At 37.8% G+C, this 25,748-nt stretch overlaps 1 protein-coding gene across 3 annotated transcripts in view; it reads left to right on the top strand.

Moving 5' to 3' along the window:
• The window catches only part of MICU1 (mitochondrial calcium uptake 1), a 184,461-nt gene that overhangs the window by 17,909 nt on the left and 140,804 nt on the right, over positions 1-25,748 (top strand). For all 3 annotated transcript variants that reach the window (XM_006835876.1, XM_006835875.1, XM_006835877.1), the window contains exons 3-4: positions 2,705-2,867; positions 17,717-17,760. In XM_006835876.1, the coding sequence (XP_006835939.1) occupies positions 2,705-2,867; positions 17,717-17,760 (207 nt within the window). The remainder of the gene's footprint in view (positions 1-2,704; positions 2,868-17,716; positions 17,761-25,748) is intronic.

Raw genomic sequence — 25,748 nt, 5'->3', positions numbered from 1 at the left:
AAAAACATTTAATAAAAAAAAAAAAAAGTTAACAGCATTTACGTCTGTTCACTTTAACTGTTGTATTCCTCTCTGTGTCTCCCTACCTTCATGTTTCTAACACTAACCTCCCTCTTGTTGTACCTACAATAATGTCGTGCCTACAATAATGATAACACTCTTTTAAAACAAGTGTAATCATTATTGTAGGTTAAATTGTTACAAAGAGACTCCAAAATACAATGGCTCAAGTAAAATGAAAGTGTATTTCTCATTCAAGTCCTGTCCAGAGTGGGTGTTTCAGGTTTGCAGGAAGCCATGAGGTCCTTCAGGATCGCAGGCAGAAAGCAGTTCTGGCAACATTTGGCTTCCAGGGTCAGTTCTGGTCATACTGTTGTGGCTCTAGGAAAGGCACAGGAACTCTGTGTGAGGCTTGATGAGCCAGGCCTGCAAGTTGCTCATTTTAGGGGGCAGCTAGCTCACTGTCGCAACCACAACAGAGAAACAGAGCTCAGGGCACAGGATCACACTTAGGAATCCTAAAATCCCTGAAATAGCATGACATTAACTGGCCCATGGTCCACTAGGAACAAAACCTTGTAACCAAAACATGCTAGAAGAATGCAATGAACTAAGCAAGGGCTTTGGAATACACAGAACATATGTTTGAAACCTGCCTCTATAAGTAACCAGCTTTAGACAAGTTACTTAATTGCTCCATACTTCAGTTTCCTCATCTATCAAAGATTAGATGAAATGTTTTTAATAGGATGCACAATAAATGTTTGGTTTTTTTCCCCCTCTTCTGACCCTAGCTGTTCTGTTATTTGTGTTAAGTAAACTGAGATGGATTTCCAGTCACCTAATCAGTTTTCTTAGCATTTTGTTTGTCATGTTTTTTCTCTTTCAGTATTTGTGTTTTACTGTCAATCATCAATTTTACTTATTTACAACTTCAGTAAACCAAATGGTTTGGCCTTTAAAAAAGAAAATAATTTAAAATAATTGTTTTATTTATTTATTTATGAAGTAATTTCCCTTTTTTTAAACAAAGATATCACTGTATCCAGCCTCAAACAAACTGATAGTACAGAAATAACAGTGTAGGCAAAGCTGCCAGAAATGTAAAAATAATGAACAAGAAAATCTTTACTGAGCTAGAGTCTTAGAAGCAGCCAACACGTTCTGGAAATGAATCTCATAATTCAAACAGCATATTTATCTGAAATGTTTAGAAATGACACTAAGACTTCTAAATCAAGTTAAAAATTTCTGCTTTAAGCCTTCTTTGCACCAAAAATGTAGCAATGATTGATGAAGTATAAAATGGGAAAGTTAAAATCTTTTGATGAAAATCTGTTCGAAAATTAGTATTCTGATTTCAATGCAAGTTATCACTGGAACGATTCCTGTCGCAGAGAGTTACAAACTAGCCGTCCTTCTCTATTTCTAAAAGTGAATCTGGTGATGGAATTGAGACCCTGGTTAAACAGCTGCTGCTGCTGACTGGGTGTGGTTAATGTGGCAAATTAGAAACATTAATCATCCCTTTCTCAATACCATAAGCTACTTTATAGACATTGAACTGATGGATTTTTGTTTTAGTGACATGACGACCTGTTTCTGCTTATACTTCTAACCAAGTATTTGTAAGATGCTATTTATTGTTGGGTTGTCTTAACAGGTAAAATTTAACTTTAAGCAAAATCTTTTTAATCAAAATGACTACAATATTGTGAATGTTCCATGTATAGAATGGGAACTTCAATGCCAAGCAAAGGATAAGCTTCCATGTAAACACTACAGTGTTTTAGTTAAATGTGTGCCACACTGATTTTGCTGCCATTCAAACATTTGCTTGTGGTTCTCTCAACTCTTCTGTGTTCTAAATATGCTGTATGTAAAAGTTCTCTGATAGTTGCTGAATCTGATAGTAAATTTGATAAGTAAAAGTTTCATTGCTTGTTGAGTTCCATGATACATGATTTACTTTTATGCCATTGTTTAATGTACTTTTTTCCTTTGAAGGACTGTTAGCTGTTCAAATCTCTAAAATTCCAAGTCTGTTTTGTTTTAGAATTCAAGAAATGACATAGAAATAAAAACTAAAATTAATCCCTGTTTTAAAACGTGGTATTTAAGAACCTATAAACCTAAGTCTCAGGCTGTTGAGTCATTTCTAACTCACAGCAAGGCTGCCATGTAATGTGATGTACTCTGTTACTGAGCTCTTTCTAATTATTGTATTGTTTTTGTTAAGTGCCATCGAGTCGGTTCTGACCCATAGCAACCCTGAACAGGGTTTCCAAGGGTGTAAATCTTTACGGGAGCCGAAAGCCTCCTCTGTCTCCCACAGAGCAGCTGGTAGTTTCGAACTGCTGACTTTGTGGTTTGCAGCCCGATTCGTAACCACTATACTACCAGAGCTCCTTAATTATTGTATAGCATTCTTCAATTTTACTAGCATCAATGATTGGAGAACTTATAAAACTCTTTAAAAAATTTTAAACAAAATTACACAAGTATTGCTTTGCCTGGAGTATGAATGACATACTCCAAGAAGGAGATACAACAGTTTTTTTAAAATCAAGTTTATTTTTAATATTAAAAATTACTGTTGTAGTAAAAAATAATAAAATAAAAATTCCCAAAGAAAGTAAGATGGGAAATGTGTGAGAATGAATGTTGCTTGACATATTAGCACACTCTGAATTTCCACTTTCAGGTGATGGAATATGAGAATAGGATTCGCGCCTACTCTACACCAGACAAAATCTTTCGGTATTTTGCCACCTTGAAAGTGATCAATGAGCCTGGTGAAACTGAAGTGTTTATGACTCCGCAAGATTTCGTGCGGTCCATAACACCCAATGAGAAACAACCAGAACGTAAGTAGCTGAAGTGAAAAAGAAGCTGTGTTATCTATTTTGTTGATAAGTTCCCTGGTTTCTTTCTTAATATTGCCTAAATCTTTTAGGGTTCATACAGTAAGTAGTATTGTGTAACTATTGAACGTTAGGCATTTTGCTAGACCTGAGGAGTACAGAAAAGCAGTGAGCCTGCAATTAATATGGTACTCCTCAACCAGGGTAAGGGATTAAGGAGATTGTACCAAACTGACTCATGATCAGTAATAAGAATGTTCCTACAGGAAACACATTATGCTTGCGGCAGCTATCAAAGTAGTCTTTAAAAAAGGAAATAGAACCAGTAACAGATAATTTCAGGCCTATGTACAGGCTCCTCATGAGCACATTTAAGTGTTCTGGAATACCTGTCTGCACAATGCTATCTATAGTTTGTCATGATACACACAGCCAAAAACCACGGATTTAATCGTTTCTACATGTTCCATTTCATGACAATGATTATAGTCTCTGTTATGCAAACATTCTCACCCTCCTTTTCTGAGTTGTTCCTCCCCCAGAAACATAAATTCCTTGCCCTCTAAGTTTCCTATGGACTCCTGGTGTGGTGCTATAGGATCAGCACTAAACTGCGAAGCACAGGGTCAGCAGTTCAAACCCACCAGTTGTTACTTAGAAACCCTATACAGGGTCAATATGAGTTGAAACTGACTCAACGGCACTTAACAGCAACCCCAAAGGTTCCTATGTAATCTTTTGAGTTGCTGTTATCAGTATGACCCCATATAGCTGGTTCTTAAAGAGCATGATGTTCAAGGCAGACATATTTTGCTAGCTAAGTGAAACTATTATTGTGTTTTATGAATACTTTCAGGAATTTTTTTATTTAAAATTTAAAGGTAATCTAAGGGCAGTAGCTCTAGAAGCTACAGCCTTTTCATGGACTCCATGGCTCTAGAAAGTCTGTAGTTCATGAAAATTTGAAATTCTGTTCTACATTTTCCATCTTTTGATGGGGATTCTTCTGTGGACTCTTTCATCAAAATGTTCATTAATTGAAGTCAGACACCATCCAGTTCTAATGGTCTCATAGCAAAGAAAGCAGTTTTATCTAGAGCTTTATTTTTATCCCTTCTTTCAGTGCAGCTTGGACTTCCTTTAATACCATCATTCTTGATTACATTCTACTTTCTGAAATGGGTGAACATTGATCTGTTATTTTTGGTACATTGACTGTGTTCCTTCCATCCTCTTTGTATGCTTCCTGTGTCATTCAGGAAAATTTTGCCCATATTTTCCTGCAGTATGGCAACTCAGGCTTGAATTTTGTTCTTCTGTTCTTTTGACTTGAGCCAAGGATGTTCTTTCCTTTAAGCGCTCTAACTCTAGGTCTTTGCACATTTTATTATAATACTGTGTTATGTCTTCTCAAGCCACACTTTGAAATCTGCTCAGCACTTTTATGTCTTCATTGTTTTTCCATTTGCTTTAGTTACTTTATGTTCAAAAGTAAGTTGCAGAGTCTCTTCTGCCATCCGTTTTGCTCTTTTCTTTCTTTCTTTTTAACGACCTTTTGCTTTCTTCATGTATGATATCCTTGATGTCATCCCACAATTTTTCTGGGGTTTTTTTGTTGTTGTGATTGAAAAAAAGTTTTTCCATTGACTAGTAAAGTCGTTTGTTTTGCAAAATCTATCCATTCTCATTTCTGTCACCGAGGCCATACTTTCCAACTATGGATCCTTCTTTGTTTCCAACCTTCACACTCCATTCACCAGTAATTGTCAATGGATCTTGATTGCATGTTTGGTCAGTTTCAGAATGCAAAAACCCATTGCCATAATGTCATTTCTGACTCAGAAGTAGCAGCGGTGCTGCCAGGGTTTCCAAGGCTGTGAATCTTTATGGGAACAGACAGCCTCATCTTTCTCCAGTGGAGCAGCTGATGGGTTCAAACTGCTTACCCACTATGCCATGAGGGCTCCTTCAGAATGTGAAAGTTAGTGTAAGTCTTCAGTTTCCTCAACTTTGGCATTAGAGGTTAGTACATAGATTTGAATAATAGTCATAATAACTGTTCATCCCTGACGGTGTATTGATCCTATCACTAATAGTGTTGTACTTTAAAGAAAGATCATGAAATATTCTTTTTAACAATGACTCCAACGCCATTCATTCATCTTAAATGTGTCATTTGTGACATAGTAGAACATATGATTGTCTGATTCAGAATGGCCAATACTAACCCATTTCAGCTCACAAATGCCTACAATATTTCTTTTCAAGTGTTCCATTTCATTTTTAACAACTTTCGATTTTCCTTTATTCATACTTGATACATTTCACATTCTGCTTAGTAGTGAATGTTTACAGCTGTTTCTTCTCATTTTAAGTCATGCCATATCAGCAAATAAAGGTTCCTAAAGCTTTACTCCATTCACATCATTAAGATTAACTGTTTTGAGGAGGCAGTTCTTCTCCAGTCATATTTTGAGCACTTAGGAAGTATCATAAGCTAGTCCAGGTGCATGAAATTTGCTGAATATTTCAATTTGGGGTTATGGATATTTTCAAACATTAAAAAGCAGAGAATAATATAATCACTACATATTTACCTGGATGCCTGGTGTGCAGCTTCAGCACTGGATGTTGAACTACAAGATCAGCAGTTGAAGCCCATCAACTGCTCCTTGGAAACGCTATACAGGGTCACTGTGAATCTGAGCTATCTTAATGGCACTTAACAACAACAACAACAGAACAGCCCTCACTACCTATTTACTCATGTCTCACTACAGTAGTAGCAACACATGGCTAATTTGGGTTCATCCTCAACCTCTCCCACTACCTCTCCTCATCGCAGACTGTTTTAGAGTCAATCTAGGACATCATATCATTAATCTGTAAATACATATGTTTGTATCTCTAAAAGATAAAGGAGTTTAAGAAAATGTAACCATAATGCCATTTTGACTTATGTTACTGTTGTTAAGTACTGTTGAGTCAGTTCCCATTTATAGCGACCCTGTGTAGGGTTTCCAAGGAGTAGCTGGTGAGTTTGAACTGCTGACCTTGTGGCTCAAATTCACTTTGTGTTCAAGTGCTTATCCTACAGTACCACACCAAGACTCTGCAAGGTCTGTTTGAGCAGCATTTGGGGTCCTGGTGTGTGGCGCCTTAGAATAAGCACTCGACAACAAGGTCAGCGGTTTGAACAAACCAGCCGCTCCTCAGAAACCCTATACAGGATCACTATGAGTCGTAAACAGTTCAATGGAACTTAACAGCAAATTGTTAACAGAACTTAACAACATGTTATTAAGTGCCTTTGAGTAACAACTCATAGTGACCCTGTATAGGGTTTCCGAGGAGCAGCTGATGAATTTGAACCACCGAACTTGCAGTTCAAACCAACCTCAAATGGAGTTCCGAGGCTGTAAATCTTTACAGGATCAGAAAGCTTCTTCTTTCTCCCATGGGACAGCTGGTAGTTTCAAACCTCAAGGTTAGCAGCCTAACTTGTAACAACTATGCTACAAGAGCTTATATATGTGTATATATCACTGTGAGTTAATGCACTGTACTGCATAGTTTGTATGAACCTTAAGGTGGGTGGTTCAAGCTCACCAGCTCCTTGAAAACCCTGTACAGGGTCACTATGGGTCGTAACTGACTCTGCAGCACTTCATATATATATACACAATCATATATGTATACTGATACTCTTATATTTCTGGTGTGGTGCTATACATAAGGTGTACACTGGACTGCAAACCATAGGGTTGACAGTTCAAACCCATTAGCAGCTCCTTGGAAACTATATACAGGGTCACTATGAGTCAGAACCTATTCAGAGGCACTTAGCAACAACGATAGATAGATAGATAGATAGATAGATAGATAGATCTCTATCTATCTATCAATCTATATGTGGTGGTGGTGGTACTGATGTGCCATGGAGTCGGTTCCAACTCATAGTGACCCTGTACAGGGTTTCCGAGGCTGTAAATCTTTACAGGAGCAGAAAGCCTCATCTTTCTCCCACGGAACAGCTGATCGTTTCAAACTGATGACCTTGAGGTTCACAGCCCGATTTGTAATCACTACACTACCAGAGCTCTCTCTCTCTCTCTCTCTCTCTCTCTCTCTCTATATATATATATATATATATATATATATATACACACACACACACACATATATTGATGTGTATATTGCTTCCTTTTATACTCCAATTGAAATTTAACTTTGCATTCTTTTGTTTCTTGACTTATGAAGCCCTGTTGCATGAACAGCCTAGCTATTAAGTGTCTGATATGCCAAATACATTCCTGGTTTTCATAAAAAGGCAAAATGATGAATAATGACTTTTCTTCTGAGATGATAATCATGAGGGAAAATTCTGATATATTAAACTGAAAATAGGAAATTTGGTTTCATTTTACTTGCTCACGAACAAGAATTTCTACAAATGTGTATAAGCAGAAGTAGAATATATATGAGGGGCTTCAAAAATGTCATGGGAAAATCCCATTCTCTTTTAATTGCATTTTGCATGAACTTTTTGAAGCCCCTAGTATTGTCCCTATGTAGGTTGAAATAAAGAAAGGTGTGAGACTAGATTTCTTTAATATAAACTTTTGATGCCTATCATCAGATGGCTAGACTCTGCATATTAGCTCATGCATAATTCAACTTTGTTTTTCACACAGACTGTAACCCAGGATACCTAACAGATCTGAATTTGTAAGTTTCAGTTTTAGAACAGTTCAAAAATAATCGTGAAGCATAAGACTCCATGAAGCACTAAAATTAAGCATTTTTAAAATGAGGAGGAAACAGACGAATGTCAGAATAAAAAGCTGAGGAAAAAACCCTTTTATACTGAATACCTAAAAATTTTAGGTCAGGAAGTGACATTAAAAGGAAAAAATATATGTTGTATGTGACTTGGATAACATTTCTCATCTACCTTTCTATGAAATATGATCACTCTCTGGGTTCAGTGAATTAGGCATTTGCTTTGCCGCTGAGCTTTAAGTGGCTCCTACTTCCAGTTTTATATAGCTAACCGATGATTTGAAAGTTGCTTTATGGGGAGATTTTTTTTTAATTCTTCATAGAAAAGCTTGAACTTTGGTCACATCAAGTGCTTTAGTGCAAAGATCCCTATTTCCTTTCTACCATATCTTTGTCACTGACCATATTTATTCTGATTTGATTTTTTATATGTGGAAGTATTTGGTGTGAAAAGGAAAAACAAATACCATATTTGTCCTGAACTCCTTATTCTCTCTAGGATGACATTTCACAATGTTTCATGACAGTCATTGAGAATGTGTTGGATTTGTAGGAGAAGCACTGGACTATGAACCCCAATGTCAGTGGTTCAAGTCCACTAGCCAGTCTTTAGGAGAACAATGACGTTTTCCACTCCTGTAAAGATTTACAGCCTTGGGAACCCTGTACAAGGTCTCTGTGAGTTGAAACCAACTCATTGGCACACAACACCAACATAATGACTAGACATTTGATCAACATCATTTAAGGGGAAAAAAATAAATGTAAGTTAAAGTTAAATAGGAAGTTCAAGCTACATTAATACAGCTGTAGAAATAATTGACTAGTTCTTGTTGTTAAGTGCCATTGAGTATAGTGATAGTTGTATCCAGAGAAAAATATTGGATGTAGATACCTGATCGTCACTGTGACCTGCACTTACCAGCCATAATTTTATGAACTTTGTATGCCAGTCCAGTGTGTCACATCTGTCCCCCAAAGTTAAATTTATGCAAAATATTGTTAAGATTTGAAATTGAGTCAGTAACGGTCAAGAAATACAGTTATAATTTGCTTTTTCACTTTCTTGGTGTGGCGCTGTAAAATGAGCATGTGACCACAAGATTGGTGGTTCAAACTCCCAAGCTGCTGCTCAGAAACCCTGTATAGGATCACGATGAATTAGAACCAACTCAACAGCACTTATCAACAACAGATCACTTTTCTGATTACATAAGCACATCTTCTTGGTGTTCTGGTGTGGTGCCGTCACATAAGCACTCTATCGTAAGGTAGGTTTGAACCACAAGGTCGGTGGTTCACACTCAGTATCTGTTCCTCGGAAACCCTATTCAGCGTCATTGAGTCAAAGTTCGTGGAATATTAGCTAAGAATTTACCTTTTTGACTCTGGTATAGGGTTTCACAATGAAGACTAAATGACTGTCCTTGTTTCCCCTGATGTTATACATATGCATATGTTTTTCTTCTTAAATGCCATCAAGTCAGTTCCGACTTATAGGGACCCTATGTAGGGTTTCCGAGGTTTTGAATCTTCACAGAAGTAAATAATCTCATCTTTCTTACAATATGTATGATATATAATAATCTGTGAACCAGAGAAAGTAGACTTCTTTTGATTGTTAAATGGCTTAGAGTTTCCTTATTGTCAGTCACAACTTGTGCATTCTGAATTCATTAACCAGATACTTGGGAAAGTCTACGTTGAACAAAGCTAATACGATTTAGGAGTCCTGGTGTGGCACCATAGGATAAGCACTCGACCTCAAGGTCAGTTTAAACTGCAAGGTCAGTGGTTCAACCTCAGCAACTGCTCCTCGGAAACTGTATACAGGGTCACTGTGAGTCAGAACCAATTTGACAGCACACAACAACAACAACAGTGTGATTAAACTCACTGAACATGTATGTGAAATCTTCTCACTGTAATGAAATTACCTCAGCTGGGGCCATATTTTGCTTATTTAGTTAGGCAACGTGGCATGTTTGCTGCTTTATGTTACTATGTTGGTGAAAACAAGGCTTCAGGAATTGACGGAATACAAATTGAAAAATGTTTCATCAAACAGATGTGGCACTGCAGGCACTCACTCATGTATGCCAAGAAATTTGAAAGACAAGCTACCTAATCAACTGACGGGAATAGATCCATATTCATGCCCTTTCCAAAGAAAGGTAAACTAACAGAATGCAGAAATTACCAAACAATATCAATAGTATCATACACAAGTAAAATTTTGCTGAAGATAATTCAGTTGCAGTAGTAGATCAGCAGGGAACTGCCAGAAATTCAACCTGGATTCAGAAGAGGACATGGAATGAGGGATATCATTGATTGAAAGCAGAAAATACCAGAAAAATGTTTACCTGTGCTTTATTGACTGTACAAAGGTACTTGACTATATAGAGAACATTGTGAATAATGAGAATTCAGAACACTTACCTGTGTGCATGCAGAAATTAAACAGAGACCAAGAAACTGAACAGAACAATGGGTTTACTGTGTAATTTAAAATCAGGAAAGATGTGATTCAGGATTGTATCCTTTCATCATACTTACTCAAGTCTATATACGGAGCAAATAATCTGAGAAGCTACACTATATGAAGAAAAAGGACATCCGGGTTAGAGGAAGACTTGTTAACAACTTGCAGTATACAGATGACACTGCTATGCTTCCTGAAAGTGAAGAAGTCTTGAAGTACTTTCTAATGAAGATCAAAGACTTTATTTAGCCTTCAATACGGATTACACCTTAACATAAAGAAAACAACAATTCTCACAACTGGACCAATAAGTCCCTTCATGATAAATGGAGAAAATATTGAAGTTAAAGGTTGCATTTTGATTGTATTCACCATCAATGCCCATGGAAGCAACAGTCAAGAAATTAAATGACATAATTGCATTGGGCAAATCTGCTGCAAAAGATCTCTTTTAAAGATATTATTTTGAAAACTAAGCCTAGGTATTTTCAGTCAACTCATATACATGTCAGTGGATAAGGAAGACTGTAAAAGAATTGGTCCCTTTTAATAACTGTGTTGGCAAAGAATATTAATTATATCATGTTTTTGTTGTTGTTATGTGCCAATTCCGTGTAATTGGTTCCGACTCATAAAGACCCTGTACAGGGTTTCCAAGGCTATAAATCTTTATGGGAGCAGAAAGCCTCATTTCTCTTCCACGGAACAGCTGGTAGTTTCAAACAGTTGACCTTGAGGTTTGCAGCCTGATTCATAACCACTATGCTGCCAGAGTTCCTTAGTGTGCCATCGAGTTGATTCTGACCCATAGTGACCCTGTATAGGGTTTCCGAGGAGAAGCTGGTGAGCTTGAACCACCAACTTTGCAGTTCAAACGGCCTTGCAGTCTGGCGCATTAACCCACAGAGCCACAGCAGGACTCCTTAATCATAGACTACCAGAAAAACAAACAAGTGTGTCTTTGAAGAAGTACAATCAGAATGCTTCTTAAAAGCAAGGATGACGAGACTTTGTGTCATGTACTTTGGACATATTATCAGGAGAGACCAGTCCCTGTAAAAGAACATCATGTTTGGTAAAGTAAGAGCTCATCGAAAAAGAGGAAGACCCTTAATGAGATGGAGTGAGCCAGTGGCTGCAGTGATGAACTCAAAATAGGGAAGATTGTGAGGATGACTTCAGAATGGCAGTGTTTCATTTTGTTCCCCTGGCGGTACTGAGTTGAAGCCTAACAATTACAACAAACTATGTAAGTGATTTGTATGATTATAGATGGATTCATTTATTGCCTGGACCTCCACTGAAATATTTTTGTTTTTATCTATCACTGACGTGGTAATATTTTGCTTAGAAATTATGTAGTTATGTTCATGGGTAAAGTCTTAGATGAGTTTTGTGTTTTACTTGAGAACATGATTTCTCTCCCCTGTCCTAGTGGGCACATGGGAGGTAAACTTCCTATGCATGACTGAGAATGTTTGTCTTCTGCCTTCTTGCCGAATTAACTGTTGAACTGAATATAGTGCAGGCATGCCTCATGTTCTTGTGCTTCCCTGCTCTGCATTTCACAAACAAAATTTTGTTTTCTACAAACTGAAGGTTTGTGGCAACCCTGAATCTAGCAAGTCTATTGGTACCATTTTTCCCAACATTATGGGCTCACATTGTGTCTCTCTGTCACATTTTGGTGAGTCTCACTGAAGGACCATGCTCCTGATCAACAAAATGGCACTGCAGCTGCCCCAAGTGGCACCAAATAAAGTCCTGCTTAAAAGCTCAGGTCTCCCCGCTCCACACACAGAGTGGACGGAGAGGGCAGCTTGGACATTGGATACTCAAATGGGGAGGGGAGGACTACAAAGACAAGAAGTGACTGGCTTACAAGCTTTCAAGGGGGAACGTGGTGCTAGGGAGCATGGAGGAAGGCAGAATCTCCAGTGGGCACCATTCAATCTGTCTGGGTGGAGCGGATGAAAGGTGGGTAACTCGTGATACTGGAGTGAATAATGCTTATCAGGACGGATTATGAGGGTTGGAAATGCAAAGGTAGACGTTTTGGAACAAGGAAGGGAGTGATTAATTCTACAGGCTAGGAGCGGAGGTATCTGGGACCATCAATGGAGAAGAGCAGAGAGCGGGACCCTACCCAGAGAAACAGAGATGCCTGAGATGGAGACAGAGACGATGACGTGGAGTAATGAAGCGGCTGGGGACTTTGGATCCAGAGAGGGAAAGGGACTGTGGGCTGAAAACGGGTGGAGGGGGTAGGGGGCGGGCTTCTAGGATATACCTTTTGGTTGGTTGATGATGCATGAAGGGGATTGGAACCATGGCATGAGATGATATACGATGGAACAAATGTAAAACTAAAGTTCTCTCATGTAAACTACCATATAATTCACAATAAAACATTTTAAAAAAAGCTCAGGTCTCCTGAAAGCTTAAGTCTTCATCACACCAACAGACCCTCCCCCCAGGTTTCAGCAAAATCTCCATAACCCCACCCATTGGAAGCTCACCAGAACTGTACCCGGGACCACACCGCCTTAAATACCCCAGTCTGTAAGGGACAGGTGGGCTCTTGGTCTCTTGTGAGTTTGAGTACCTCCAGGTTTACTCTCAATAAACCTGCTTGCTGTTGAAGCCAAGTTTCTCTCCTCGTCTCTTTCTTATTTCTTACACTCATTATACTTCAGACTTTTTCATAATGCTGATGCACACCTAATAGACTGCAGTATAGTGTAACTATAACATTTTTAAAAAATGATTTGTAGGCCTTATACAGCCCACAGGCCAGACATTCCCCACCCCTGCTCTATGGGAAATGACTATATGTTTTTTATCTCAGTTTTTTGTTTTGTTTTTTAAAGCTTTTATTGTGAGTTGAATGATAGTTTATAGGGCAGATCATAAGTTTTACATTCAACAAATCATATTTTGTTTCATTGCAATGATTATAATCCCCTCCTTGCAATGACTGCACCCACCATGAGTTAACAGTATTTACCTCTTTGCCCTTTTTTTTTTGGATACACATAAAAGACACAGAAAGTATATATTTACTTAAATGTCCAAAAGGCACATTTTAAAACCTCCTGCCCACAAGCACACAGCCTTTCTCAGTCCATAGGTCTAGAGTCCTCAGCTGCTCTGTCTCTGCTGTGGCCGCATTTCTGGTTAGGCTCCTGCGCTCCACTCATGCTTTCCCCTCTTGGTGGTCCTAGGGTCCTCTTCCTGAAGTGAAATAGTAACTATTCCCCTCTTTTAGTTTCACATCTTCTACATTTACAGTTGTGACTATCTCAATTAGTCATGATAACAATTACTCACTACTGAATCAAAAGACTCCTGTTCCCATCCTCCCCATTCCCTTTCACCAGACCCATCTGGACAAGAGGAAAACTATTCAGTGGGGATTCTTCCCTACCCTTCTCATTATGAAACTGAGCACATTCTTAAAAGTTTGTAAGTCAGACATTTTGTGCTTTTCTTTATAGCCCCCCATTTTTGGTATAGCCGATGTTTGTGTTGCTCATCACTATCAACCCAGTGTACTGAGGGGACAGGCTTGTTCCCTTCCACTTGGAATTTTGAGTAACTACATCCATAAGCAAAGGTCCAGTTCATCAAGTTGTAGCAATTTATTCTTGCTTCCTGTATCAAACATCTTTATCTTCATCTGTTTGAGTTCTCATCAGCAAGCCATCTATGCTAGATCAAATGCAAGTTTGGGTACTCTTGCATACCTCCACCTCCTTCAGACTAGCTGGCCCCCTTCACTCTCAATTCTAGGTCAGTTATCTGGAGTTCACAAGGCTCCCTAAACTTCAGACCAGCCAGCCCTTCGTCTTCTCTCCCTCATCACAAGGTTGATGGGTGTCTATGGAACATAGCCAGACTCAGCCCATGTCTTCATTGCTGCATTTCCCCTACTTCCACTCAGGTAACCAGTCACCAGTGAGCTTGCACACCTGCTTATGTTGTCCCTTTGAGTTTCAGTCTTGAAAGGGGATTTACCCTGATGGGCTGACTTTTCTTGCCTCGATGGCTCCAAGGCAAATAGTTTGCTTGATCTTGTAATAGCCAAACAATCTGCTTTTTTTCTCCCCTGATAGTCTTTCCTTTAGGAAGTATTTTCTGTTCCTCTAGCCACTCTGTGTTGGTCTGTGTGTTCCTTAAAGTGGGAATGTCCCACTTCAAAAGGTTTGGGGCGGGGCTCAGGATTCCACCTAAGGTCTCATACTCCACAAAGGCTTAACAAGAAGCCTATTTCCCTGGACAAATACCAGTGCCCCTTTTAGCTAATCCAATCAGTTATAGGCTGAAGACAGGTTTATAAGCTTTCTGGAACCATCTTTCCCAATATTCCTTTCTATCCCACTTAAATGTTTATTTTACAATAGTAGGCAGGGGAAACCAATATCCATAAGACAGTCAAATACCATAAAATTATTTCACCTCCTTTACCCATTCAGATTATGTCTTGATCTCTGCAATACAGAGCCCTGTTGTTCCAAGGTTGAGTGTACATCACTATTTACGTCTATCCCATTTGGCCTATGCATACCTCCGTAAATCTTCCCCCTATCTTCCTTGTTCATCTCCCCTCTTCCCCTTTCTTGTCCATTACCTTCCCCCTCCTTGTATAGTGCCCTCCCTGTCGCCAGAGCTATCATGTGTCTATCCCCTAACCTGTGCCTTACTGTCTCCTCCCTTCCACCCTTGGTAACCATCAAGTCATTTTTCTTTTAGTATGGAAATCTTTTCTTAAGCTTTTACAATAATTGTCTAATGCAATACTTGTCCTTTTGTGAGTCCTGGTGTGGCGCTGTGGGTTAATGCGCCAGATTGCAAAGCCATTTGAACTGCAGGGTCAGTGGTTCAAGCTCACCAGCTACTCCTCGGAAACCCTATACAGGGTCTCTATGGGTCAGAACCAACTTGACAGCACTTAACAACAACAACAATGTCCTCAAGTTTCATCCATGTTATGCAGTGGCTTGCAGCCTCTTTGTTATTCTTCAAGGTAGCATAATATTCCATTGTGTGTATGTACCACAGTTTGTTTATCCATTCTTCCGTTGATGGGTACTTAGGCTGTCTCCATCTTTTTGCTACTGTGAATAGTGCTGTGATAAACATTGGTGTGCATATATCTACTCATTTTCTGGCTCATATAGAGGAACTGCTGGATCGTAAGGTATTTCCATTGCCAACTTTCTAAGGAAGCACCAAACCATTTTCCAGAGTGTTTGAACAATTTTACAATCCCACCAGCAATGTTGGTGTGTCCCAGTCTCTCCACATCCTCGCCAGCATTTGTAAATATAATTTTATTATGTATTGGGCAAGCAAAAAAATTCATGCAACTTGGTTTCTTGTGATTTTGCTTTATTTTGGTTGTCCTTGCTATCTCCAAGGAATGCCTGGATTTAGATGATTTTGGAAATCCTCTCTCTGAGAAGTTTAAAAGCACCATTGTCTTCTAGTGTCCCGTTTTACTCATGAGACCTTTGATGCTAGTCTGATTTTCATTACTTGAAAGTGACCATAAAGTTTTTATTCTGGAAACCTTTAAAATCTTATTCTTGGTATCCTGAAATTTAACAAGCACATGCCAAAATGTAGATCTTTTTTCTCATCTTGCTTAGAACACTTGTAGCCCCTTGAAGTTTGTATGTCTTTTCAGCTTGAGAAATCTTCACCATTTTTTTTTCCTCCGTATTTCTGTAAGGGATAAAGTCCTGTAGGATATTGGTCCTCCTTGACTGGGCCTTTGTAGTATATATTCTCTCTAATGCTAACACTTCTTCATGTTGCTGTCTTTCTGCCAGTAGTCTGTCGCGTTTCCTTATGCTTATTTTTTGACTAAAAAATATTTTGAAATAGGAGATGGGCAATCTCAGTTTTAATGATCCTAGAATTCTTTCTTCTTTGGTCTGTTGATCATAGAAGTCTGCTCTGCCTTTAAGACTGTGATATCTTTTTTAATTAAATTCAAATGAGCTTTAAATTTTCCTTCTTTGTCCTGAATTATATGCTTCTTTTGCAGTCAGTGGTTCTGTTTGTTTGGGGCAAGCTTCTAGAAGGTGGAGCACATTTCATATAAGGAGAATGCGTGATCAAGTGCATGGAAGCAGAACTGCAAACAGCTTCCTCTGGGACCAAGGATTATCTGATTATTGTAATGCTACAGTCATAACAAGGAGCTCTGGTAGCGTAGTGGTTACGAATCGGGCTGTGAACCTTAAGGTCAACGGTTCGAAACTACCAGCCGTTCCGCGGGAGAAAGATGAGGCTTTCTACTCCCGTAAGGATTTACAGCCTCGGAAACCCTGTACAGGGTCGCTATGGGTCGGAACCGACTCGACGGCACTTAACAACAACAACAGTCATAACAAGGAGCTCTGGTAGTGTATTGGATTATGAGTGAGCTGGGCTGCTAACCGCAAAGTTAGCAGTTCAAATCTTTCAGCTGTTCTGTGGGAAAAAGATGACTCTATGGCACATAACCACCATGAACATAACAAAATGAGGGCCTAAACTCACATCAATACAGTGAAAACAAAAAGCACTGAGTGATAGTACAAGAAAAGTTGGCCTAATCAAGAACTGATTTCTCCACTCTCAAAACTCCCACCTACAAAACCAAGAGATGAATCCAACTCATAATGACCTTGTGTAAATCTTGACAGGAGCAGACAGCCTCATCGTTCATCTGGGTAGCAGCTGCTGGGTTTGAACTGCCAGTCTTACAGTTAGAAGCCTAACACCTAACCATCAGGGCTTTTTCAAAACTCCCACAGTTTAATAACACTCTTATTAAATGAATTGTAGACTCTCTTATGGTGCTAATTATTATGTCGGTATAGTTTTCCTACTAAATAAGGCTCGAGTCAGAAACTGTTTTTTATTCATTAATTGTTTTACAGATATTATTAAACACAGTTTCCAGTGTTAGGGATACATACAGCAGTGAGCAAAGACTAAAAGTCCCTGGCACTCATGGTGCTGCGTATGTTCACTTATAGCTTTCATAGAACCCAGAGCTCACTGCTCATTGTTCCCAAGGTAAGTTTGTATTATTTAACCCAAAGTTCAAAGAAAATGTCAAGATTGTCTCTTTGATTCTGTTTATATGTGTTGCGTAATTTCGTTTTGGTGTTGAACTTGTTTCTCTCCAACTTGGTACAAAAATTATTACCCATTCAGATTAAACCTTAATTAGAGGTAACAAGGCACCTTGATTGTAATGAAGTGTGCACCTTCCTGGAGGAGTCCAGGATTCCAGTTTGACTCCACTGTAACTAGTTGAATACATTTGCACATGCAACTTTTACCCTCTCAGATCCTTAGTTTTCTAAATAACAAGGTTTTAAAAAACAATAAGATTGATATCTTTTCATTCTGAAAATGTATATTGTGAAAAGTAGAACAGAAGTTTCATTGCTATGGCCCTTGGATAAATGTTATAACAAAATTATTTGGTATATTTAATTGAATGGTTGCAAACAGCATGTCAAGTTGCCATTGTATGTTTTGCTTGCACTGTATTCAGTGACTGTTTGTTTCTTCTCTTACACAGACTTGGGCCTGGATCAGTACATAATAAAACGCTTTGATGGAAAGGTGAGAGAACTGTGATACTAAGAAGATTTTTTAAAGTTCTTCGAGAATTAAGTAGGAGAGATTCCTGAATACTTTATGTTTATCCTTTTAGAAAACATATTGCTTGTGTTAGGAGACTTGTAAGTACCTTCTAATACCCTTACAGAAAAAATCAAGTAGATGGTTCTTCTGCAGTTTCCCATCTATGGTAACTCTCATGGGTTGCCTACTCTGTTTCTTAAGGGATAGCTCAGGATGTGTTGATAATCTGAAGATTAACTTACTAGCTGTCATAGACATTAACAAGCCCCCAGTATTACATGTGCATTTCTTGCAAAAACATGTATGTTCCTCAAATTTTCTAATAATGCGCTATAGTAATCCTACCTAAAAAATTACAAAGATCCTTACTAGTGCTTATGAAGAAATTATTCAGGATACCCAGATTTTGCATGTTTATGTACATTCTATTTGCTTACTGTTCTGTATTTCATAGCTGAATAAATCATGAAGTTAATTTTCCTTAGGTCTAGAAAATGGGACTCTCAGTTTTGCTATCTTATAAAGCAGTCAGTCAAACCTGTTTTTCCCTTTCAGGGTGAAATCTCCAAAAAGAAAAAGAAAGTGTTACACAGGGTCAGAAAGACAGCTAAAGGGTCAATTTTAAAGTCGAGGAAGAAAGTGCATCAGAAAGAAGAAAAAATCAAGCGTGGCTTTGCAAAGCTTAAAGTGGAGGATCTCAGAAGGAAAATCCAGGATTGGATGGAAAAGGCAGGCTCACACGAGAAGGTTTAGGTGGGGTAGAGGTCAGGGTTAGTGGAAACTGATCTTTCAGGAATGTGTCTATGCCTGCCTCATTACATAAAATTATTTAACACTGGTGAAGTGAAAAAATATGTACTGTAAGCTCTTTTCCACAAGTGAAAAGAATGAGTGGCTACCTTGAGATATGAGAGCCCTCAGCCAAGGATACCTGACAGAAAGTTACCTTTTCTGTTCAGGTAACAGTGCCTAAAATGCCTCTATCTCCCATAGTCTACAAGAAAGATTTATGAAAAGAGAAAGGTCATTGAATGAGATGTTAGGAGATTGAGGTTTCAAGTACTGGCTTACTTTGGGGCAGCCACTTGTGTTCCTTTGTGTCTCTGCTTTATGTACTTTAGTGAGGGTGACTGTGGACACTGATGTCAGAATCTGATTTCAGAGTCCCCAGCAGGTCAGACCAGTTGTGTGTCTCAGAATGAAACATTGACCTAGCACGTAGAACATAACCAATAAATGTTTGATGAGTTGCAGAAAATTGTTATATGAGGTAATTCCATATTCCTTGCAGGTGTGACTCATTATGTTAATGATGTTGTTGTTAAGTGCTGTGGAGTCGATTCCGACTCACAGCAATCCTGTATAGGGTTTCCAAGGAGTGGCTGGTGAGCTTGAACCGCCAACCTTGAGGTTCAAACCGACCTTGCAGTCCAGCGCATTAACCCACAGTGCCACACCACGACTCCAAGTTAATGATGGCATATAGCAAAATTAACTTAAATCACCTTTTTGATGAATCTAGAGTACATGAAAATCTGGTCCTCTATTGTAGGAGATGTGTAAACCTAAAATCATATAAAGAAGTGGAATAAATACAAGCTGAATAGCAGATTGGCATGTTATAAGCTGTAAGAGTAATTTCCTAGAAAACTGTCAGATATGAATGAAATCCCTCATGGTAACTCATGTTTCATATAATATGCTTCTTGTTTGATCTAGTAAGTATCCACTTGTTGCTAAAAATGTGCACATCACCTTTTGCCATGACTGATAACTTCAGTCTTTGTTTCAATTGCATTAGAGTTATGCACTCTATGAGCTCTACATCTGTTATTTGGACTCCTGGAGTGGCGCTGTAGCATCAGCACTGGATTGCAAACCACAAGCTCGGCAGTTTAAACCCATCAGCTGCTCCTTGGAAACCCTATCCAGGTTTGCTATGAGTCAGAATAGATGTTACAGCACTTAACGACAGCACATCTATTATTGGACTCCTGATGTGGCACTGTTAGATCAGCACTGGACTGCGGACCACAAGGTCAGCAGTTCAAATCCACCAGCTATTCCTTTGAAACCCTACATAGGGTCAATATGAGTTGGAACTGACTTGATGGCACTTAACAACAACAATACATCTATTAATGTCATTTTCATATTCCTGATTTCCAATGTCTTATAAAATAGCGTAAGTAAAATGCAATAAAATCTTAAAGCATTTGAGTACTCACCTTGTTATGGAGATAAGAATAATAGTTTCTGTGTTTGAAAGGCAGGCCTAATAGGTTATAGTTGCAAATATGTATTTCAGTGAATACACTGAAGCATAAGATTTTGAAATTGGGGTATGAAATAAAAATACAGGCATATAAATGTACAATGTGTGCAAGTGTGACTTGTATGAAAGTCATATATAGAAAAAAGTATAGAAAGGTCATATTTATGAAAGTAGACCTCATGCTGCCAGGGGAACACATTCCAAAAGAGAAATGGAAGACTCACATGAAAGACAGTAGAATTGGGCCAGTGACCTCGAGCCATATTGTGTGTCCTCTTACAAGGAGTAAAACAGCCATATTTCCCTTTCATCTACATTATGATGTGCATATTAATTCCTGTTGTCAGATTCTAAATTCTGTATTAATTTCCATGATATGCATTCTAGAGGTCTTGTTTTGGAGCTAATATTAGGCTTCTTAAAGAGGATTTTAAAATTGAGCTCACCTCTGATTTATGTCCTTATGAATTGTCTTTTTGCTCATAAGAAGTTCAAGAAAGTAGCTTCTATACTTTTGACCTGTCTTAAAGTTTTCTTTATTATATAAAAAGTGAAAAATACATTAAATGTTTGTTCACTTTAAAGGTTTTTCCAGAATTTTTTATTAATGTATGAAATCTTTCACTTGAAAATTTTAAGGATCACTATTCATTCTGCTGTCGATTTTATTATTTTCCTTTGGATCTTCATAATTTTTATAATGTCAGTCACAAATTTTTAATTCTTAAAATAGCAGTTTCTAGATTATATAAATGCTACGGTCAGTTTCCTCTTGAAAAACAGATTTGTGTGTTAATTATTGTAATTTGTGTGAAATTTTTAGTTAAAAAGCTAACACCCTAGAGGAATTTTCTTTTAAATTTATTTTGATTTTTATATGAGTAATAATCTTTTTTTTAACTTGAAACAGATGCTAATTATGAACTAGTTAGAGAATTAATTACTCCCACCATTCTAGCCCACATTGTTTTAACTTTTAAGCACCATTGAATAGTTCTTCATTTACCAGTTGCAAATGCTCTGATAACACTAGCATATTTTATTTTATTCTAATCAAAATATAGTTTAGTTGTTTGTTTGTTTTTTCACTGAAAACTAAAGCAAATATAAAAATAACATTTCATTTTCCTGGGGTGTTTTCTCATTTGTAGTTGAGTTTCATAGATCCTCCCAATGTGAAATAGAAAAGAATGGCCCAGTTGATGCTGATGAATACTTGGATAGTTATTACTTTGGTACCTGTTATCATTTCTCCTATTTTGTTTAACTGAGTAGAAAATTCCTTAGAAAAATCAACACAATTTCTGTATTTCAGCTGACAGTGAAATTGGATTTAAGTAGTTGTTAAATTTTAAAGAGAATCTTTTTACTAGAGCCTAGTGCTACCGTGTGTTTTTAAATGTATGATAATTCCATTCTGTAAGAAGAATACTAGCAATTCCCTTTAGAAGAAAGTCATGCATTCCATTATTTATTTCTTTTTAAAGCTATTATTGTCAGTCAAGTGATAGTTTACATGGGAGACAGTTTTGCACTTAACCTGTTGTATTTTGTTTCATTGCAATGATTACAATGCCCTCCATGCAGCATCATTTAACAGTATTTGCTTCTTTGCCCTCATTTTAAAAATTTTTATGTACACAAAAACTTGAAGGAATATATAATCATTTAAACAACCAAAGGGCACATGGCACATTCTGCAACGTAGCCTCCTGCCCGCCAGCACACAGGCTTTCCCTTTCAATGAGTCTAGAGTCCTCAGCTGCTCTATCTCCATGCCATCATCTCTGCCTCGGTCTCTGGGTTAGGGTCCCACATTTCACACTCTTGCTCTCTCTCACTCTTCTCTTTCTCTGTCTCTTTCTCTCTCTCTCTTTCTATCTCGATGGTCTTAGGGTCCTCTGTTACTAGAATGTAAGGTTAACTACTCCCCACATTTTGTTACAAAACTTCTACCTTTAAAGTTGTGACAGTTGCAATTGGTCATGATAACAGTTACTCACTATTGGGCCATAAGAGTCTTATCCCCATCTCTTTTCACCAAATCCGTCTAGACAAGATGAAAACGATTCAGTGGGACTATACCTTCTCCTGCACACTCTTAAACTAAAATCCCTCTTGAAAACGTATAAGCCACTTACTTCGTGCCCTTATTGCCCTCTCATTTTAGGTAGCCAATGTCTTAAGTTGCCCATCCCCTGTCTACCCTGTATACAGAGGGGATAGGATTGATACTTCATGTGAAGACTCCTTCCCTCTCAGTTGGTGTTTTGATCTACTACATTCATAAGTATAGGTCAAGTTCATCAAATTGTAGCAATTTACACTTGCTTCCTTTATCAAATTGATTTATCTTCCTCTAGTCATGTTCTGGTCATCAAACCATTGAAGCTAGGTCAAATGGGTACTATCTGCAAGTTTAGGCATTCTAGTGCATCTCCCCCCACTTCATTTCAGCTGGCTATTTCACTCTCAGCTCTAGCCCTCTGTGGTTAGGCTAGTGTCCACAAGAGTTCCCAAGTTTCCTCAAACTTCAGACCAACCAGCCCTTCCTCTTCTTTTTCATGTCAAAATCTACAGGAGTCTTTGGAACGTGGTTGAACTCAGCTTAGATCTTCATTACTACCTTTCCCCCACTTCCACTCACAAGTAGAGCAACATGGTCACCAGTGAGCTTACATGTCTGCTTGTGTGTTCCCTTTGAGTTTCAGTCTTGGAGGGAGTTTTGTCCTGAAAGGACTTGATGGCTTACCCTGATGACTCCCTGGCAAACAGCTTACTTTTGCCACCTGCTTCATCAAAGCACATTTCAAAACAGTCTGCTAACTCAGGCTTTGTATAAAGAATAGTTAACAGCTATAGTCCATGGTCTGGAGTCATAAGAATATATTTTATAGATAAGCGATATTTTTTTAAATATTCAGCTAGAATTGAAAAATCAAAAGACCTCAAACTATTGAAAGAATTGAGATTTTCTCTGGGACTATATTTAAAAATCATTATAAATAGCTTTTTAGCACGATTATAGAGATAATACCAAATATGGTCTGGTTCTGTTTTAGTATAATTTTATAGAATTTTTTAAATGTATACATGTGTATTCTCCTTATGACTTATTAATGCAGTCATCTAATGAATTTTGGATTCTTTCTCTAATGAAAACTATTTTTTCTGCATTTAATTTTTAATCATCTGGTAATTGGCCTGTAAACATCTAAGAAGAACTTTTTTACCTATCTTACTGTCAAGTATTTCTTTTCACTCAGTCATCAAGTTGCCATCTTTTGTTGGTTTGGGCTTGTCTTAAGTGGTTAATGTCCTTCTTGATTATCCAATATGCTATTTCCTTTCCTCTTTTTATCTCAGCAAACCAAAGATTGAAGTTATATTTTATATTTTCAGTTTCTGTTACATGTAGAGGAAGGAACATAGTGGCTCCATAGGATAGGCACTGGACTGGGAACCACAAGGTCAGTGGTTTGAGCCCACCAGTCACCCTATAGGAGAAAGATGAGACTTTTTGCTTCTGCAAAAGATCTTAAAATCCTCAGAAACTCTACACAGGATCTCTATGAGTCTGAACCAACTCAGTAGCACTTAACTTATAACATGCAGGAGACACCTTTCTCCAAATCAAACACCAGATATTCTTTAAAAATAATCACAGTAGAAAATTACTTTGGGTAAACAGTTTCTTATGCAATAAATATTAACTTCCATATCTCTACAAAAAATATAAAGTCTGTAGCCTGTGTTTAAGTAAGAACAAATTGTCCTTTGAAATCTATTGTTTATTATTATCACTTCACTTTTTAATTGTTTTTTAGAAAATAGATTTGTTATATTTTCCTCCCTATTGAGTCTCCCTTTTCTTCAACCTTTTCCTGGTTGTTTCAGAAACACTGCCTTTGAATTCAGTTTTTTCATTAATTGTTGAGTCACAACCGACTCAATGGCACTTAGCAGCAACAACATAGTCCCTTTAGAATTTTGATGAGCGTTCCAATTTAGAGGAAAATTAATGTATAAATTTTTATTTCCATCTCCTTTATGATTTGTAAAAGAATATTTGTTCATATGAAATATATGAAATGACCATGAGATACTATTCATTTCAGGTGGTCACATTTTTTTCCTGTAATGTAATTAACTCAGTGCTTTATTCAAGTTGTGATTATTTCATATAAACATAAAATAGGAGTCTAGAATGAGGCAAATATAGTAATTTAAATTAGGACTAAATTTCTCGTGGAAGAGGGGTTGATGAATCATCACAAATTTATTTGAACTGCTTAAATTCTGTTAAATTTAGATAGTAGATTATGATGTTCCTATATAATTCTATGTTTTTAATTAACACCCCCCCTTTCTCTCTCTCAGCTTCCAGAGATTTTAAATCTCTCAAGTCCAAATTTTTAATAAATTCGCATATCAATTCTGTTGATCTGTATAGAAAGAAGTTTGTTGGTTTTGCTCATGTTCAGTGTTTTCATTTGTCCTGTCAGTCCTGTCTTTAAAGTAGGATGGTGGTGTGGTGGTCATGTGTCGTGGAGTCGGTTCTGACTCATAGTGACCCTACATAGGGTTTCCGAGGCTGTAAATCTTTACGGGAGCAGAAAACCTCATCTTTCTCCTGTGGAACCACTGATAGTTTGGAACTGCTGACCTTGAGATTAGCCGCCCTATTCATAACCACTACGCTGTCAGAGCTCCTTTAAAATAGGATATGTTACTTAATTCTCTTTCTTTTATAATAGGAACATTTTTACTTTTTTAAAGAAAGAATAAGTGTAACAGAATGCACAAGTTATTTTAATTCCTTGAAGTCAGAGTCCCCCACTCCCCAGGGTCGCTATGAGTTGGAACCAACTCAGCAGCACTTAACAGCAATCCATGTTATTTGGGGGTGACATTTTAGCTCCTTTAAATAACTAAATTCATTGGTAATTAATAAATGTATTAATTGTCATTTTATTTTCCCAGTTGAAAAGTGAATTTTTTTAAATGAAAATTATTACTTTTATTTGTCCTTTTAGACAACTATACCCAATAATAACAATACAAATAATTGGTTTAAGCTTATTGAGGATTTATCAGATGCTAGGCATTGTTCTGGAGTCCTGGTGTGGTGCTGTAGGATAAGCTCTGGACTTCAAGGCGGTGTGAACCACAAGGTCGGCAGTTCAAACTCACCAGCCTCTCCTTGAACACTCTAGAGGGTTGCTATGAGTCAGAATCCAGTCAGTAGCACTTAACAACTAGGCATTGTTCCGAAGTCCTGGTGTGACACTGTAGGATAAGTACTGGACTACTAACCACAGGTTGGTGGTTCAAACCCACCAGCTGCTCCTCAGGAATCCTATACAGGGTCACTATGAGTCAGAAACAACTCAATAACACTTAACAACAACTGTCATTGTTTTGGGGAGCACACTAGCTCTGTAGGATAAACACTGGACTGCTTATCTCAAACCACAGAATCAGTGGTTTGAGCCCACCAGAGAGAAAGATGAGGCTTTTTCCTCCCACAAAGATTTATAGCCTCAGAGACCCTATACAGGGTTGTTGTGAGTTTGAATGACTCCAAGGCATTTAACAACAAACAACAAGGCATTGTTATTCTAAATTCCTAGGTTTAATAGCTCATTTAATCTACATAGTCATTATCTTAGATAGGTTATTGTTCTTATCA

The sequence above is a fragment of the Chrysochloris asiatica genome, unplaced genomic scaffold (genome assembly GCF_000296735.1).
Source record: "Chrysochloris asiatica unplaced genomic scaffold, ChrAsi1.0 scaffold00020, whole genome shotgun sequence".
In the NCBI taxonomy this organism is placed as follows: domain Eukaryota; kingdom Metazoa; phylum Chordata; class Mammalia; order Afrosoricida; family Chrysochloridae; genus Chrysochloris; species Chrysochloris asiatica.
This window is presented reverse-complemented; position numbering and strand designations above follow the sequence as displayed.